Source organism: Hypomesus nipponensis, chromosome 9 (genome assembly GCF_054491055.1).
Source record: "Hypomesus nipponensis isolate SF chromosome 9, ASM5449105v1, whole genome shotgun sequence".
In the NCBI taxonomy this organism is placed as follows: domain Eukaryota; kingdom Metazoa; phylum Chordata; class Actinopteri; order Osmeriformes; family Osmeridae; genus Hypomesus; species Hypomesus nipponensis.
In genome coordinates, this window is record NC_140369.1 from 1,301,541 (window position 1) to 1,317,749 (window position 16,209).

The 16,209-nt window shown below is 44.0% G+C and overlaps 1 protein-coding gene and 1 long non-coding RNA gene across 3 annotated transcripts; one reads left to right on the top strand and one right to left on the bottom strand.

Annotated features, from left to right (window-relative positions):
* The first annotated feature begins 304 nt into the window (after positions 1 to 304).
* igfn1.3 (immunoglobulin like and fibronectin type III domain containing 1, tandem duplicate 3) lies at positions 305 to 14,183 on the top strand. The gene is made up of 24 exons (XM_084705125.1): positions 305 to 454; positions 3,060 to 3,168; positions 3,345 to 3,467; positions 3,695 to 3,834; positions 4,023 to 4,122; positions 4,307 to 4,348; positions 4,500 to 4,545; positions 4,635 to 4,812; positions 4,942 to 5,055; positions 5,168 to 5,330; positions 5,683 to 5,955; positions 6,134 to 6,508; positions 6,695 to 6,819; positions 6,970 to 7,111; positions 7,236 to 7,529; positions 7,737 to 8,033; positions 8,235 to 8,414; positions 8,635 to 8,763; positions 8,937 to 9,245; positions 9,427 to 9,512; positions 9,802 to 9,994; positions 10,732 to 11,028; positions 12,364 to 12,690; positions 12,803 to 14,183. Exons 2-24 carry the CDS (start codon positions 3,108 to 3,110, stop codon positions 12,805 to 12,807), a joined length of 3,999 nt encoding a protein of 1,332 aa, XP_084561251.1. The 5' UTR covers positions 305 to 454; positions 3,060 to 3,107; the 3' UTR covers positions 12,808 to 14,183.
* Positions 4,603 to 12,111, bottom strand: LOC146272246 (uncharacterized). 2 transcript variants are annotated; one of them, XR_014766592.1, is made up of 5 exons: positions 11,916 to 12,111; positions 10,722 to 11,005; positions 6,103 to 6,237; positions 5,690 to 5,806; positions 4,603 to 4,770 (listed from the first exon to the last, which is right to left on the bottom strand). It is a non-coding gene; the product is annotated as an uncharacterized LOC146272246 (long non-coding RNA). The 2 variants fall into 2 exon arrangements; XR_014766593.1 differs by lacking the exon at positions 11,916 to 12,111 and adding an exon at positions 11,280 to 11,909.
* Positions 14,184 to 16,209: the final 2,026 nt, after the last annotated feature.

Consider the following 16,209-nt stretch of genomic DNA (forward strand, 5'->3'; position numbering starts at 1 on the left):
ATTCATTAAAAAATCATAAAATGACATCACAAGTAGTCCTACATTCGTACATAATATAATACAAAGTTGAATCTTACCAGCCAGATGTCAAAAAGAACAACTGCCAGGTTATGTTCAGCGCGTGGCACAGCACCTTCACCCCAGCTCTTCACTGACTTTGTGTTAAAAATGTTGTCTATAAGAGCCCTCAGCCACATATTGAAGCTGAACATGAATTGAGAGGGAGGAGTCAGGATGCTGCTTGCCAGGCTGCTGTGCCTCCTTTTCAAGAACTGCAACACTTGTCCCAAATACATGACAGTAAGTCTATCCCTGCCAGTCACTGTGACAGGGCGAAGCACAGCGTGAACTCTGCATCTCATGTAGGCTTGATCTCCTCACACACAACCAAGACTCGAGTATCTGTAGTAAGTTCCAGGGAGCTGGGACGAGAAGACCGAACGCGTACAAAAATGTGAGTATTAACTTGAATAACTACTGACATTTCTTAGATTGTACTGGTGTACTTCTGGTAGATTCTGTGGTATCCTATTATAGGCTTCTCACAGTGTTTAATAGTCAAACTAAAGCTGAGGTGATTACAGCACGGAGATGCGGTGGAAACAGTATGTGATGGAAGGTGTGAACACCTAGCATTTGTTGTGTGGATGGTAACGTGTGGATCAGAGGGCCAAACAGGGCAGGCTACAACATCTGCTGCTGGAGGATGACAAGCATGTCATGAATGCTCAGTGCTGTGGGGATCTGCTGTAACTCAGCAACAGAAGCTGTGGTGCTGAACAGGAATAAGGAGATAGTGTCAATCTGAAATGACCCTCCCAAGTGGCTCAATGAAGATGTTCACACTAGCTGAAACTGAGAAAACATTGAAGACTTAAGTGAAATCTTTACAATTGACTCCAACTGCTTTACATTCAGTTATTGTCCAGTTTCAAGCAAGCACATGACAGTACCACTGGACTAAAGTAGAATCGAGGCTCCGACAGAAATGCAACATCATATCACCCAAAACATCATGTGCAAGTATCAGACCAACCCTAGCATTTCAAGTGATGCTGGACAGCACGACACCCACATAAACCCATCACAGAGAGCATGCCAGGCCTGTAAGAGGAGACCCGATCAGCACCAGACGGAGCCGGTGGCCTGGGACACTGACCTGTCACACACCCTTTTATTTATAAATCAATCCCCCCGCACAGTTGCTGGGCATGGCTGTTTTTCATGCCATACTAATATGGAAGTCCTAATGCCTGACTAGGCAAAGACATTCAACTCAGCGCACCCAGATGGCAGCCCTTGCATAACTCACCTCATCTCAGGCTCTACTGTGCTTTACACAGGACCTCAGGGTGTGAGGTACTGTGTGTTCCACAGGACCTCAGGGTGTGAGGTACTGTGTGTTCCACAGGACCTCAGTGTGTGAGGTACTGTGTGTTACACAGGACCTCAGGGTGTGAGGTACTGTGTGTTACACAGGACCTCAGGGTGTGAGGTACTGTGTGTTACACAGGACCTCAGGGTGTGAGGTACTGTGTGTTACACAGGACCTCAGGGTGTGAGGTACTGTGTGTTACACAGGACCTCAGGGTGTGAGGTACTGTGTGTTACACAGGATCTCAGAGAGGGCCACTACAACGTCTTTCCACTATTTATCCATGTAATATAAATATATATATGGTACATTTGAACGAATTAAATCCACAGGACTGAGAGGAAGAAGGGGTCATAGTTGAATGGACAGTGACAATTTCAAAATGTTGTTAGCATGTGTGCAGTATATGCAACACTGTACAATTTCAAAAAATCTAAGATATTCTATACATTCATTACGCCTACATACTAGTCTGTGGGGAATAAACTGTAAACTCTGATTTGTAGACAAATAAGTGGATCGACTTAAAGGATTCTTACATTGCAATTGCGAAAATGCTCCAAATGATTACTTCTTTTTTTGTGATTTAGCTTGGATGTGGTTAACTCCTGTGGATGGGAGTTAACCTAGCTTGGAGCTATCCTTTACAGCATGCGACTCATGTCACATTTTGGTGGTTGATAGATAGTTTTATGAGCTACGTGACCTACTGCAAGCAGAATTAGGCAGGTGATGTACTACTGCCTAGTAAGGGCATGCTAAGCATCCTGTGGTCACAGGAATTCTTGCATTCACAACCTCTCTAGAATTAGAGAACCACTTCATGACTAATATAGTGATCTGACCAAAAGAAACATACACACTACTTAATAGAAAAAGTTGCATGTGCAAAAGTCAAGTCTCCTAAATTCAAACCTGTGCTATTCAGATGATTCAGAACTGTGGTGATTCTAACCATCTTCAAGGTGAAATTAAATTGTTATAATATCAAATACTTCCTCTGTACAACCACATACATAATTTTGAGACACCGACACGTTCATAACACTGTAGAAACAATGCAAGTATTTTAAAGTCAACAAAACCTCCCAGCAAGAGTTCTAACTCAGATAGAAAAGGACAGTGAAGTCATAAGTAATAACTCACATTATCTAGCATTCTAATATAGTCTTCAACAAGAGTGGGGTTTACACAAAATGTGTCAACATTAGATTCCTGCGGCAGACATATTGCCAGAATCCAGTGGTTGAAGCTGAGGAAAACGACACCTGTTGCTGACTAGGACCATCTGAAGATGATTAACTGTGCGTCGGAGAGATGAGGTTTCTAACTGTTACTTATAGCTGTCCACCAGCACCTTCTGCTGCGGGCTCACTCCCTGTCCGTGTTTCCTTCTCCATAAACAAGGCAGACTGCCTGGGATCGCCCAAATACAGCAGGATCCCTGATGATGGACTGCAGTTGAACCGGTGGAATGAATACTTAATTGTGCCTCGGAACCACACTATGAATTGTGTTGCAGCAATTAGTCTTCATGTTAGCTCACGTGAAATGAATGTCCCCCATCTATCTTACCAAACCCCAGCTCCTGTCTGAGCAGGGAGACATTATGGTGACGGCTCTGTTCCCTCACCCACCTCTCTCTCGCTGTCTGCATCTAATCTGAACTGTGCTGTTCCTCCAGAAAGAGAAAGCCCAGTCAGAAAAGCTGTGTAGTTGACGTGAAAACAAGATGTCGAAGATGTCCAGGTTTAGGAAGACGAAGGACCCCGAACCCACTGCTCCTGGGCAGGGTGAGCCACGTTCCGCTTCCTCAAAACAAGCAATATAATCATCAAATCAACAAATTAATATATCCTCGTATAGGTGTGTCATAACCTAATATCGAGCCCTGTGCATCTCCTTGTTGGTGTATTGTGGAGGACAGTGCTGGGTTGTTAAACCAGGGTTCTCTCTCTCTTTGTTCCAGTGGCCATCAAAAAGAGGTCCAGGGTTCCCGGGGTGATGATCACCCAGTATGTGGAGGAGATCCCAGCGGGGAAGAGCCACCCTGACTTCACCCGCAAGCCCATCGCTCTCACCATCCAGGAGGGTACAGTTCATCCACTCTAAGTCATATGTTACATCGCCACATTAAGCTAACAAAACCTAAAAACACTGATCACATTTGCATTACATTTGGTCATACTTCCCTTACATTGAAATACTTCAACAAACATCACATCATGTGCTCTATGTGCACAGACACACAAAGAACAGATGTTGATACTGATCCTCAAGCAGCACATTTAGATCACCGCATTTTTTCCGCTACTTAAGGTAAACTAGCGATTTTCAAGGCAATCGTGACTGGAGACCCTACTCCCTCTGTGACCTGGGCAAGGAACAATGGTGAGGTGACGGACCCTGACCGGTACCAGTCTGTTCACGACGAAGCCTCCGGGGAGCACATGCTGCAGGTGTGGAAACAAACACCAAAACAAACTTCTGCTAAACAATGTACTGTACTGACAAGAAGTCTTGGGCAGAGGGCACAGCACAAAGTATAATTGTGTGTGTGTGTGTGTGTGGGGGGGGGGGAGTACACGACCCAGAGACCTAACTCTAACCTAGCACTGTGTGAAAACCCTCTTTCATGCCCTCTTAGATGCCAGATGTGGCTCCCGATCAAGCAGACACGTATAAATGCTTTGCCACTAACGATTATGGACGAGCTGTGGTCACTGCTGCCCTCAATGTGATCGAAGGTAAGATTACTATCATTATTTTTGTTGTCAACAGTAATTATACCTTAAAAAAAAGGTCTCAAAAGAGCATGCTAAACTGCTAAATGCTAAACTATATATTCTGTACTGTTTTATATTGTTATATCCAAGCATGTTTCAATGATTCTTTACCGATGTGTCTTTAATCTAATGATTTTCCTTCAAGTTGGCTATAAGAAAAGTCGGGCTCTGCAAGAAACAAGAACAGGTTTGTTTTAATTTTTTACACAGGCCAGTCCATTCAAATGGACTTTTTATTCATTCAGCTGACGCTTTCACCAAAGTGACATACAACTAGTGCATGCATTGTAAGTGCATCTTTAAGTGCAGTCTAACAAGATGAATGAATCCCATCCCAGCTGTTAGAGAAGTGCCTGAAGATTTCAAAAAGACCTTAAAGGCAAGGTAAGAACAAGGCAGGTAGATGTCATGAAATATGACTATCTTGTTAAGAGCCTTTAAGTTAACACCTGGCTTGCTTATATTTGTTCCAGGACCGATGCACCGATGGAGAAAAAGAAAGTGATTGATGACAGTTTCTGGGATCTTCTGTTGAGCGCCGATAAGAAAGATTTTGAAAGTATCTGCTCTGAGTACGGAGTCACTGACTTCCGCTGGATGTTGAAGAAACTGAACGAGAAGAAGAAAGAGAGAGAAGAGGAGCAGGCTAAGGTTGGTGTTGGATCTCCTTATATTATCAAGACCCTGTACTGACAGTCAGTAATCGTTCTCAAGATAAATGTTTATGCCACAGACAACAACGACAAGAACGTAAAGTAAATGAGTAATGTTCTCCAACAGTTCATTGAACAACTCAGTAACTTGAAGCCCATTGAAATTAAACCTGGAGGGGGTGCGCAGTTTGAATTTGAAATGACACTCAAAGACCCAAACAGCAAACTCTTCTTGTTCAAGGTAAGGTTGAATAATGTATGTGGTATTTATATATACAGTATATACAGTCTACCATAAGGATTTATGATATTATTCTGTCAAATGTAAAGACTAATCAAATGCCGTCGTACAGGATGGAGTGATGGTTGCGTTTGATTGCGACACAGAAGTAAAGCATAATTTAAAGAAAGTCGGCAAGAAATACATGTTCAACATCAACAACCTGAACCCTGAGGATGCTGGCCTGTACCAAGTCATGGTAGAGGGGGTGAACATCTTCTCAACTGACTTCAAAAGTAAGATCACTCTCTGACGAGTCTGTCCCCTCGTTAACATGATCAGGGGCGTATGTTTGATCACACATTAATCCATACATGTTTATTGATTCTTATCTTTATTGTTTGCACCTTCCGGCCACTGTAAACTGATTCTGATTCCCTGATTCTGACAAGTCCCATCCGCTTTTTTCAAATTGAAAATTAAGACCCTCCCATTTTTATTTAGAAAATTATATTTAACGGCCGCATCCTTAGTTATATAAAAATATAAAATTCTACCTACATTCAAAAACATATGCCCCTAATTATGGTGTATGGTGTTTGTGGGCTGTACACTCCAAACCTGTCCATTTGTCTGTGTATCATACAGTTCCTACCGTCGACTTCCTGGTCAAGATCCAGGAGGTGAAGGCCACGGAGAGAGAGGACGCCGTGTTTGAGTGTGTGCTCGATCATCCCATGGCCAAGATCCAGTGGATGGGGAAGACTATTCCCTTGGAGCAAGGAGAGAAATATGACATCACCGTGTCAGAGGATATGCTCATTCACAGACTGGTCATCAAAGACTGCCTGCAGCTAGACAAGGGCATTTACGCTGCTGTGGCAGGGATAAAGTCTTGCAATGCTTGGCTTGTTGTTGAAGGTAAGATCACATTCAAAAATGCTTAATGCTACCAAGCCAGCATGCAACAATACTAAACTATACTATATTGTACTTAACTAAAATACTACTCAGTAAGTTCTGCGGATGTCCTACCCTAAGACCACACTGTGTATTATCATAACATACCAAACCGGCTCATGTTATGGTCCTTAAACAGCTGATAAGGACCCAAACAATCGGGGGAAAAAGGCCGTCCGTAAGACTACCCAGGCGGGCGGGGGAGCAGACCTGGCCAAGGTCGCCCAGGAGCAGCAGGGCAAGCTGCAGAAAGAGAGAGAGGAGATGATAGAGGTGGTGAAGCAGGCCCAGGCGGAGAAGGCAGCCGCAGCTGTAGAACAACCTGAACCAGAACCAGCAGCAGAACCAGCAGCAGAACCAGCAGCAGAACCAGCAGCAGAACCAGCAGAACCAAAACCTGAGCCTGTGGGAGAGCCAAAGCTGGAGGAACCTCCGGAGGAGGAGGAGGACGAACCACCCACGGAGAAGAAGAAGAGAGTGAGAACTGGACCCCTGATCCCAGACACGGTCATAGGTGAGAGTGGACTGATCTGTCTGGTTGTCTCTATGTCTGTCTGTGTTTAAGTCTAAATCTATCAATCAATCCATCCCAGTGTAGTGGGACACCCTGTGAACTACCATGATACAGCAGGTAGAATGGTGAAATCCCGATATTGACACAGGGGTGTTCCTCCCTGGTCCTGACACCCTTGTTCTCCAGATCCAGGAGTCCACTTCACCACAGGGCTGTCGGACATCACCGCTGTCATCGGCACGTCTGCAGAGCTGGTGTGCAAGCTGAGCAGCGAGGACTGCGATGGGGTCTGGTACAAGGACGGAGAAGAGGTGAGGAGGAAGATGGAGTGAAAATATACTGAACGCCGTAGCTACTGTATAGCTTGATAAATCCATGAGAGGGAGAGAGAGACAAATGTACCTTAATGAAACTGAAGCGGTGCAGTAATCTCTTTAAGGTTGTAATCATGTATTTTCCAGATTACAGCATCAGATGAAATCTCCCTGGTTAAAGATGGGGCCTATCACAAACTCATAGTTAAGAGCTGCCAGGAAGAGGACACTGGGAAATACCGCTTTGAGGCAGATGGGCGCAAAACAGAGGCCATGTTGACTGTGGAAGGCAAGACTCTCTTTGTCTGCTCGTCTGTCTATCTATTTATATGTACTGTCTTTAGTGTGAGACATGAGTCTCTATAATATATATATGTCTAAAATATTTCACATATGGCACCTGCCTGTTTCAGACCCTCCCAGGATCAACCTTGATGACCTGGCAAAGTTCTCGGAGCCCGTCATCATCAGGGCGGGCCAGAACGCCACCTTCAAGCTGCCCTTCACGGGCCGCGAGCCCATGAAGATCCAGTGGTACAACGAGGGCGAAGAGCTTCTGGAAGACTCCAACATCAAGATCGAGAAGTCGTCTTCTCAGAGTCGCCTTCTGCTCAGCAAGTGCCCGCGCAAAAGCAGCGGAGAAATCAAGATCAAAATCAAGAACGAGAGTGGAACTATCGAGGCCTTATCCAGGCTTATTGTACTGGGTAAGCAGCGCACATTTAATCAATACCACAATAAAACCTAACACCACATGCCATTCCTGACAAGAGTAAGATGATAGATAAAGATACATCTTTAATAAAATAAACATCTTATTTCATATGTTATATATGAAGACCTCCAATAACAAGATCAATAAATAAGAACATGCTTCGGTTACTATTGTTTTCCCACAACGTTTTGGGCCCCAGATAGACCCACCCCTCCCCTGGCCCCTGTGGACATCATCGAGAGCTCCTCTTCTGCAGTGGAGTTCAAGTGGAGGCCCCCCAAGGACGACGGCGGCTCCCCGATCACCAACTACCTCCTGGAGCGGCAGCAGCTGGGGAGGAACAGCTGGAAGAAGCTGGGGCAGATCCCAGGAGAGCCCAAGTACAGGGACACGGACGTGGACCACGGCAGGAAGTACTGTTACCACATCCGAGCCGTGACGGAGGAGGGCATCAGCGAGATGATGGAGACGGACGATCTCCAGGCCGGAACTAAAGGTGGGTCACTCGTCTGTCTTCTCATTCCACATGAAATGCTTCGCTACTCTGTCTGTGTTGTGACCGGGTGCCTCAGAGGTATAAACCAAGGCTATATTGGATTCCTTGGTGTAAGTGACCTGAGGTCAACTTCCATATCTGCTGAATTTATTTCGGTACATTTGGCTGGGTGTCAGATGTAGTTGTGTTATTGTCGTGTAGCGTATCCCGGAGCCCCTTCTGCTCCCAAAGTGGTCAGTGCCTTCAAGGACTGCATCAACCTGGCCTGGTCTCCTCCCTCCAACACTGGAGGCACCAACATCCTGGGGTACAACCTGGAGAAACGCAAGAAGGGCAGCAATCTGTGGGGGCCTGTCAACCCACCAGACGAGCCTATCAAAGGTGTGTCCGTTTCAATGTTACGCCTAATTGGTATGTTCCCGAGCGTGAAATGTGAAACGTATTTATGTGACTTCATTCAATCCGGCAGCATAATCAGAAAGCGTTTGAAGGTTTGTTGTTGCCGCTCTAATCATGTTTTTCAGCCATACTCTAGGCATGCTGAAAAGCCAGAGAAATGACTGTGTTTTGATCCTTCCCTATCGTGTTGTCATGCCCACAGAGAAGAAGTGCGCAGTAAAAGACGTCGTTGAGGGAATGGAGTACGAGTTTCGTGTCTCAGCCATTAACATTTCAGGGGCAGGAGAGCCAAGTGTCCCGTCTGAATTTGTAATCGCGAGAGACCCAAAGAGTAAGTTACCGTGACAACCAAATAAATGTAATAAATAAATACATGTTTGACGACACAGCACATATTTACTGTGTGTGATTCCGTAACACACAAGCCCTTTGCACGATGAAATGACACTTTCAGTGAATAAAAACACCACGGTTCAGATCACATACTGTTCTGTTATTTTTCAGAGCCCCCCGGTAAAGTGATCGACCTGAAGGTGACAGACTCCACCTACACCACCTTGTGTCTCTCCTGGACGAAGCCCAAGGACATCGAAGGGGTGGAGGACGAGGCCAAGGGCTACTTTGTGGAGATCAGACCAGCAGAGAACCCTGAATGGAATCGCTGTAACTCCAACGCCATCACCATGACGTCCTTCACAGTGAAGGGCCTGAAGTCCATGGCCATGTACTGGGTGAGGGTGATCGCCACCAACGATGGAGGGGAGGGGCAACCCCAGGAACTGGACAACTACATCCTGGCCATGCCTCCTCCTGGTGAGTGACAGCAACAGACCTCACAAAGAAGATATGGCTATGCTACTGTGTGTGAAACATGTCCACAGTTCAAGTTACAAAAAACCCTGTGTTGTGTCATATCATAATCATTAATCCTAATGCTAAACATCACCAAGCCCCATGCTAACTAAGCCCCATGCTAACTTGTGCTTTCTCCCAGTGAGACCGCGGTTCACTGACGCTAAGATGAAGAGCTTCATGGTAGTGAGAGCTGGGAACTCTGCAAGAGTGAACATCAACTTCGAGGTTCTGTACAATAAATCATGCAAAATCTCAAAACATTTAAGTATATCTCCCCGGTGCTGTTGCACAGCAGAGGCCACAGGCTGACTAACATGTCAGGTTTGACAGACTTCTCATCAAAGTCACATATGCTGGATGCTAGTAGTCCCATTGCTTATGTGTGAAATAGCAAGAATAATACAAAATCCACACTAAAAAGTGTAAGGGGTCAAATATAAGGGGTGTGCATGTTGTGATTTCATCAAGAGAAACAGAGACTGACCCTAGCACTGACCCGTGTGTTTGATTGCAGGCCTCTCCGATGCCAAACATCACCTGGCTGAAGGATGGCGTTCCCGTGTCGAAGCGCGTCACCGTCAGTAACGCAGACACCACATCCCAGATGCTCATCCCCTCCTCCGAACGCTCCGACACGGGCATCTACACCATCGTGGTCAAGAACATCGTTGGACAGGACACCTTCAGTGTCGAGATCAGAGTCACAGGTACGCTGAAACAAGCCACCTGATCACCAACGGGCGTAGGTTTGTTTAAAAATGTGGGTGAGACCGTTTTTGTAAGTTTTTTTTTTGCACTTTTAAATAACCACAAAAAATATATATTCATAAAAATAGAGGGAGGCTGATTTGCTGAAATCAAAAAGTGAAACCTGCGTACCTACAAACAACTATAACGACACTATGCATTTAGGCCTAGGCTGTAAGAAACAAACCCGCCCCCATAAGAATCATACACAACTGTTTTTTGAGGAGAAAGTGAGGTGGTCCGCACTTACGAAGCTAATCGTTGTTAATATTTGTAGCAGGGGCGATTCTACAATCAGTCCTTGAGGGGGGCTCAGCCCCCAATGAGAATGTGACTGGTGTTCTTAATCTGCACCATGAAATTACCTACTTCTTCTCCTTTGGTTTTACTGGCAGACTACCAACACTAACGGTGTATGGCGACACTGGATATTAAACCTTTTTAAAGCCCTTTGAACCTGTAATTGTTTGTCATCTGCCACTAACAAGACACGTTTGCAAACTCTTAGGTTAGACCACTAAAACGTATTGAAGATAATAACAATTCATAATAATTCAATTTTTTATTATTTTTTTTAGGGGTGCTGAGATGAAATGTAGGTGTGCTTGAGCACCCCTAAAAAGATTCTAAAATCACCACTGATTGGTAGTACGTTGTAACCCAGCGAGTGATGGTGATGTATCTGACCTTCTCCCAGACGACCCCAAGCCTCCAGGCCCGGTGGAGGTGGAGCAGAACGTCCCAGGAACCGTGACCGTGTCCTGGACTCCCTCCCCAGACGAGAAGAGAGACGACAGGCTGCACTACATGGTGTCCAAGAGAGACTCCATCAAGCGCACCTGGCAGACTGTGGCCGACCGCCTCTTCAACAACAACTTCACGGCCATCAACATCATGGCCGGCAGGGAGTATAGCTTCCGGGTGTACGCCAAAAACGACATGGGCCTTTCCGCTCCATCTAATTCACCAAACTGGGGGGAGGTGAAAATAAAAGGTAAGTAAGCAAGACAGCCGTGTTAGTCATTTAAATCGGCAGCAGAACAACTACGATTGAACTAAAATTGTATGTTTAAGCAACAGAAATTATCAGAGCGATTTGTCTCGGGTTAATAAAAAAATCATTATCACAGTTATTAAGGAGCGTTGTTCCATCCAATGCAAAATTGAACTTTTATGAAACGGTCAGTTCGGCAATTTTAAAGTAATAGACTGTCCAATTTAAATAGTTTTAAATAATAGACCTACCGGCTCATGTTTAGAATAAAACAGGCCCGAGTCCTGGCTGCACACATTAGTGCGAACCATTCCAATGCAACGCAACGCACACTGTAATAGCAAGCTAGTAGCACTGACTTCATTTCTAAAACTGGTTGTTCCCATCCTTGATTGTGATTGGCTATATCGCATTCCATGCCGTTGTAAAATCCATCATAACCTCACAGGTTGTCCTCATAACATTCTTTAACATTCCATATTACTGCACATCGAATATTTTACATTGAAAAAGACGGCAAAAATGTCCATCTGGCTGTTGCGTGGCAACGATTTATGTAGGAACTATAACTACTTTGTAGTGGCGGAAGAATTACGGTTTATTATTAAACTAATTTGTTTCTAATTGTTTTTATTTATTAAACCATATCAAATATTTGTAGTAACAGTTTTAGAAAAGCAATAAGCCCCGCAAGTCCGTGGTTTACGCTGATTTTAAAACAGGTAAGGGGGTTTTCGGTACTCCGCTTTGCGTCGTGCCTAACAACTCCCCTTACCTGTTCTAAAATCAGTGCAAAACATGGCCTCTTGGGGCTTATTGCTTAAATTTGGAACTTAGTTACATAGCTAACTTCATTTGTTAGTTAACAATACTAGGTCAAAGTTTACCTGAAGTCTTTCAATTAAGTTAGTTAGCAAACTTTGTGTGTTAGCCCCTAGCTAGCCAGAGCCAGCTAACTGTAGTTTGTTAGGCTAACAGACGCGGATTGATACAGAATTGTGCAAATGTACCAGATGTATTTTTTTAACGCTTGGCACTTTTTGTAATATTTTTCTTATAATTGGTATTGCTTGCTTGAACTCCAACAAAGTAAGTGTACAGTCACAATTGCAATCCAGCATAAAGACATGTATACCGTTGTATAGATAGATAGATTGTTTACATAGGGGAAATGTTAAATAGGCTACATGACATGATTGAAGTGAATAAGAGGACAGATGAGCCCATTGATTGAACACATTTTTCATCCAAGTCTCATTAGCCACTTCACCTGCTTGACATAATGACTGATGATGACTAATCGGTTACTTCCCTATTATCTCCTGCTCCCTGCAGAGAAGTTCGCTCTGAGTTTACCCACGTCCAAAACTGTGACCTTGGAAGCAGCACCATCCTTCCTGGTTCCTTTGAAAATGCACAACAGTCCTGAGAGTTACGAGTGCTACATGAGCTGTGCTGTGAGAGGGGACCCCACGCCCCACGTCACATGGTACAGGAACAACATCAGCCTCAACACCAACACCAACTACTACATCTCCAACACCTGTGGGGTTTGTTCTATGACCATCCTGAGGGTCGGACCCAAGGACACCGGAGAATACAAAATCATCGCTGAGAACCCTCTGGGAAGGGCAGAGTGCGCCACTAAACTCACAGTGAAAGGTAACAGGTCATGTCCAATAAACCCTCTTTTAGCTAATCTACTAGAGCATAAATCTTTTTGCGTTTTGACAGTTGTACTTGAATTTGAATTTCATCTTCTTTTGTCTTTCAGACTGATGTAGGTAGATAGTCTTCCATCCTGGCATCTGTCCTGCTAACCTGATCAAGACGTCTAGATGAGAGTTATAGGCAAGATAGTAGCTTCTGTAAGAGATTCGAGGTTAGGTGATGTGTTGCTTTCTGTGTTGAACCCATATCTGGTGCTTGTTTCCTGTGTGTGTTTCAAAAAATGTGCAGTAAACTGTAGTTGACATCATGTTGTAGTTAAGATAAATGTTTTGTTGTTAATCTGTTAAATATTATTTCAGTAGATGGTGTGACAACTTGGGTTCATGACCAGAAGCTGTGAATATCCTTGTGACTTTTCAGCAAATCAGCAATCTCTGTCAAACATAGGCTAGGTGTATTATACAGTACAAGTATTGTAGGTCAAATAAACATATTTTAAGGAAAATAAAATGTCACGTTACCATATATGTCAAACATAGTTTTTTTGTTTGTTATAGTTAGTAACACAATATATGACTTCCTTAACTAATCCTCTCAATTGGACACAATATATAAAATCAAAGGGCAATATGGTTGCAAAGATACATCCCCAAAATACATTCATTCATTTGCTGGGTCTAAGGAGGCTATAGTAAGACAGGCAAACTAAAGCCCTCGAGGACTCTAACCAGCCTCAGAAACTTGTCGTGTGCTGTTGTCACACTGGCTTTGCTTTTGTTTTGCCAACTGTCACAAGGCTTCACATTTCTCTTTTTACTGCGAGCATGCAGTTATGTTCTTTCAGGGGATATTGTGAGTTAAAATTGGAACGTCATAAATACATGGAAAGTCATAAATGATTTGAAATTCACATGCGTGACCTTGTAAACATTCAGTTATTTCTCCAAGTTGTACGTCTGGAGAAATGCTAACATTGTGAGTAAGAGTGCAGGGTTTCCTTCTGGTTATTGACACAGGAAACAACAAGTGTTTATTAGGGCATCTGTGCACGACATACTGACGTTTAAAAGCCTATAACTGTCTGAGAAGACCCATCTTCACTTTCTCTGTCACACGCAGAGGAAAGTCCTCTGTAAAAATAGTTAGTGCCACAGTGAAGCAGCAACGATCAGAATAACGTAAACTATAAGACACTATATCTTAGTTCTGGATAAAGCGTGTGTAAATCTGCCAATTTTGTACTCATTGGTCATGTCCTTGGTTACTCGGTTACTATTTTGGGCGTGCATTTACATAGATATCAAAAGGAAATGACATCACTTGTGGTACTAGTCCGATAACAACCTGTTAACAATTGGAAAGAGTGAATTGGGGCTTGTGTGAAATACGTTGTGTATGTCGGTTGTTGAGCATTGTGATGCACAGTCATATTCATAGCTCTTGAGCTTGGTGACCCGTGTAATAAATACCTTCAAGAACATCAAGAGTCTCACTCTCAAGCTCCCGCGCCTGTGTTCCCTCAGCATTCCTGAAGGCAGGCGTTAACTTTTATTGCATTTCCCGAAATACCCACAACGCACAATCAATCGTGCTCGGACCTAGCATGACTGTGCGTTTAAAGGAATACAATGAGCCTGAGCCCTGGTTTAACGACTCACAGGGCTGGGAGCTGTGGGAGCAGCAGCCATTTAAGGGCCTGTCTTCGAAGCTGGGGCCTCAGTGTGTTCCTGGCTTCTCAGCACACAGACACAACCTTCTGAAGCATTAACCTCTGTGTACTTCATCCTCCTTGCAAGCAGCTCAGTCAATTAGTAAAATGTGTAATAATGATGTAATGTGTTTTACTACTTATACTAATATGGCTACTCCTGGGCTTACTGATAAAAAAAATACCAATAGTAGTTGTTATCATACAGTATAATTCATTATAGTACTATTCATCCACAATTATTCTCATTCTCAATCAATAAAATAAATGGCATAGATAATTGACTAACCTTGTCCTTGGCCACAGAAGCACATAACAAACTGATTCATCAGTTTGATTCATTCAACTGATTCATCGATCCCTAAAGCGTGATGTTTTCCAGGTAATTCTTCTTTCCAGCATGCAGCCCCTTGGCAGCTCTAGGATTCGAAAGTTGTTCTCCTGTGAGGATGTTTCCTCTAATTTCCACAAATGTCACCAAGCAGATGCTTGTGGCTCAGTCTTCACATCAAAACAAGAACAAAAACACACACAAGGAAACTGACAAGAAACCTGGATCACACATACGGTTGCAATCACGTTCAGCTTCAGTTGATTTGAGAGGATGAAACCTGCCACTGTGTTGAAATCGACTGTTCCAGTTCAACACATTTCCTCGCCTCTTGCTTTCTTGTCATCTCATAAACTGTACAGCACTGCACCTGCATAATACAGCTCACCTTCAAGCTTATCAAACCTTTTTATTTTATCCTTGGAGAGGCTATAAGACCTCCGGCCAAGAAAATACATGAGAAGAACCAGGTGCACTACTCTGTGATCACATGACCATCTAGGTTTCAGCCTCACAGGATTCCCTAAAGAGCTATCGTTAGTTTCAGAGTGTCGATACAGATGCCCTGCCTGTGTCTTGTTTTGAAACACTACAATTATCATATGAACTGACATCACATTTCCTTCATTTGCAGCCTCTTATCACATACTGTTCACTGGGAAACGATTAAGAGCATAGCTAGTGTGATGTGGTGATAAATAACACAATTCAAAGCAATGTGGTAGTTAAATCGCCATGCAACCTTGAGTTTTACTGCGCTAACCTCTCTGGCATCTGTCGACATGCACCTCGCAGCTGCAGATGGTGCGAGACACTCTCCACTGTCGTGGAACGTCCTCTTGGAAGGTCTGGTTTTGTTCAGGATTACTGGGTGAGGAGCAGACCAGGGCTTTGGCTGAGGAGACTGCTTAAGTACTGAACAGTAAATCACATTTCAATGTATTTCTGTCTGTCTTCTATTGTCTCTGAATGCATTTTGTCTGTCGGTGTGTGTGTGACTGTGTGAGACTACGTGTATTTCAACGAAATATGTGTACTTTGAGTAAAATGCGGTTAGATATTTATGTGAATCACCTTTTAGCTCTTCTTATGTCTTGTACAGTCTGTCTCTTACAAGTAATTCCTTGTCTCAGGTAGGCTGACCTGTTCAGATATAGGTTCCCAGACAGATTTAAGAACCATGGAGACTCGCACAGCACACTGCTGTAGATAGGAAATGCCACACGATCGCATGAAGTGCTTCTCTGCGATCCTGCTTCTGTCCTGGCTGAGATCATCCCCTCTGAAAAGTTCTGAATTCCTCCTCAGGTCAACGCCGAACCAACACACCATGCCCCCCCCCCCCTTCCCGAGTTGCCTGTTAAGCCCAAAAACTAATAAGCAATCCTCTCTCCCTACAGGCAGCCTGAACCAGGGAGCTTGTCGCAGAATCTCTGCCATTAGCGGGCAGACCTGAGGAGAGGCAGTCCAG

What these genes read in the sequence shown, in the direction of transcription:
- igfn1.3 (XM_084705125.1), top strand. Translation starts at nt 3,108, where the DNA reads ATGTCGAAGATGTCCAGGTTTAGGAAGACGAAGGACCCCGAACCCACT. An exon ending in TCTGCAAGAAACAAGAACAG is followed by an intron (nt 4,349 to 4,499) that starts GTTTGTTTTAAT and finishes ATCCCATCCCAG; the next exon opens with CTGTTAGAGAAGTGCCTGAA. An exon ending in GAGAAGAGGAGCAGGCTAAG is followed by an intron (nt 4,813 to 4,941) that starts GTTGGTGTTGGA and finishes GTTCTCCAACAG; the next exon opens with TTCATTGAACAACTCAGTAA.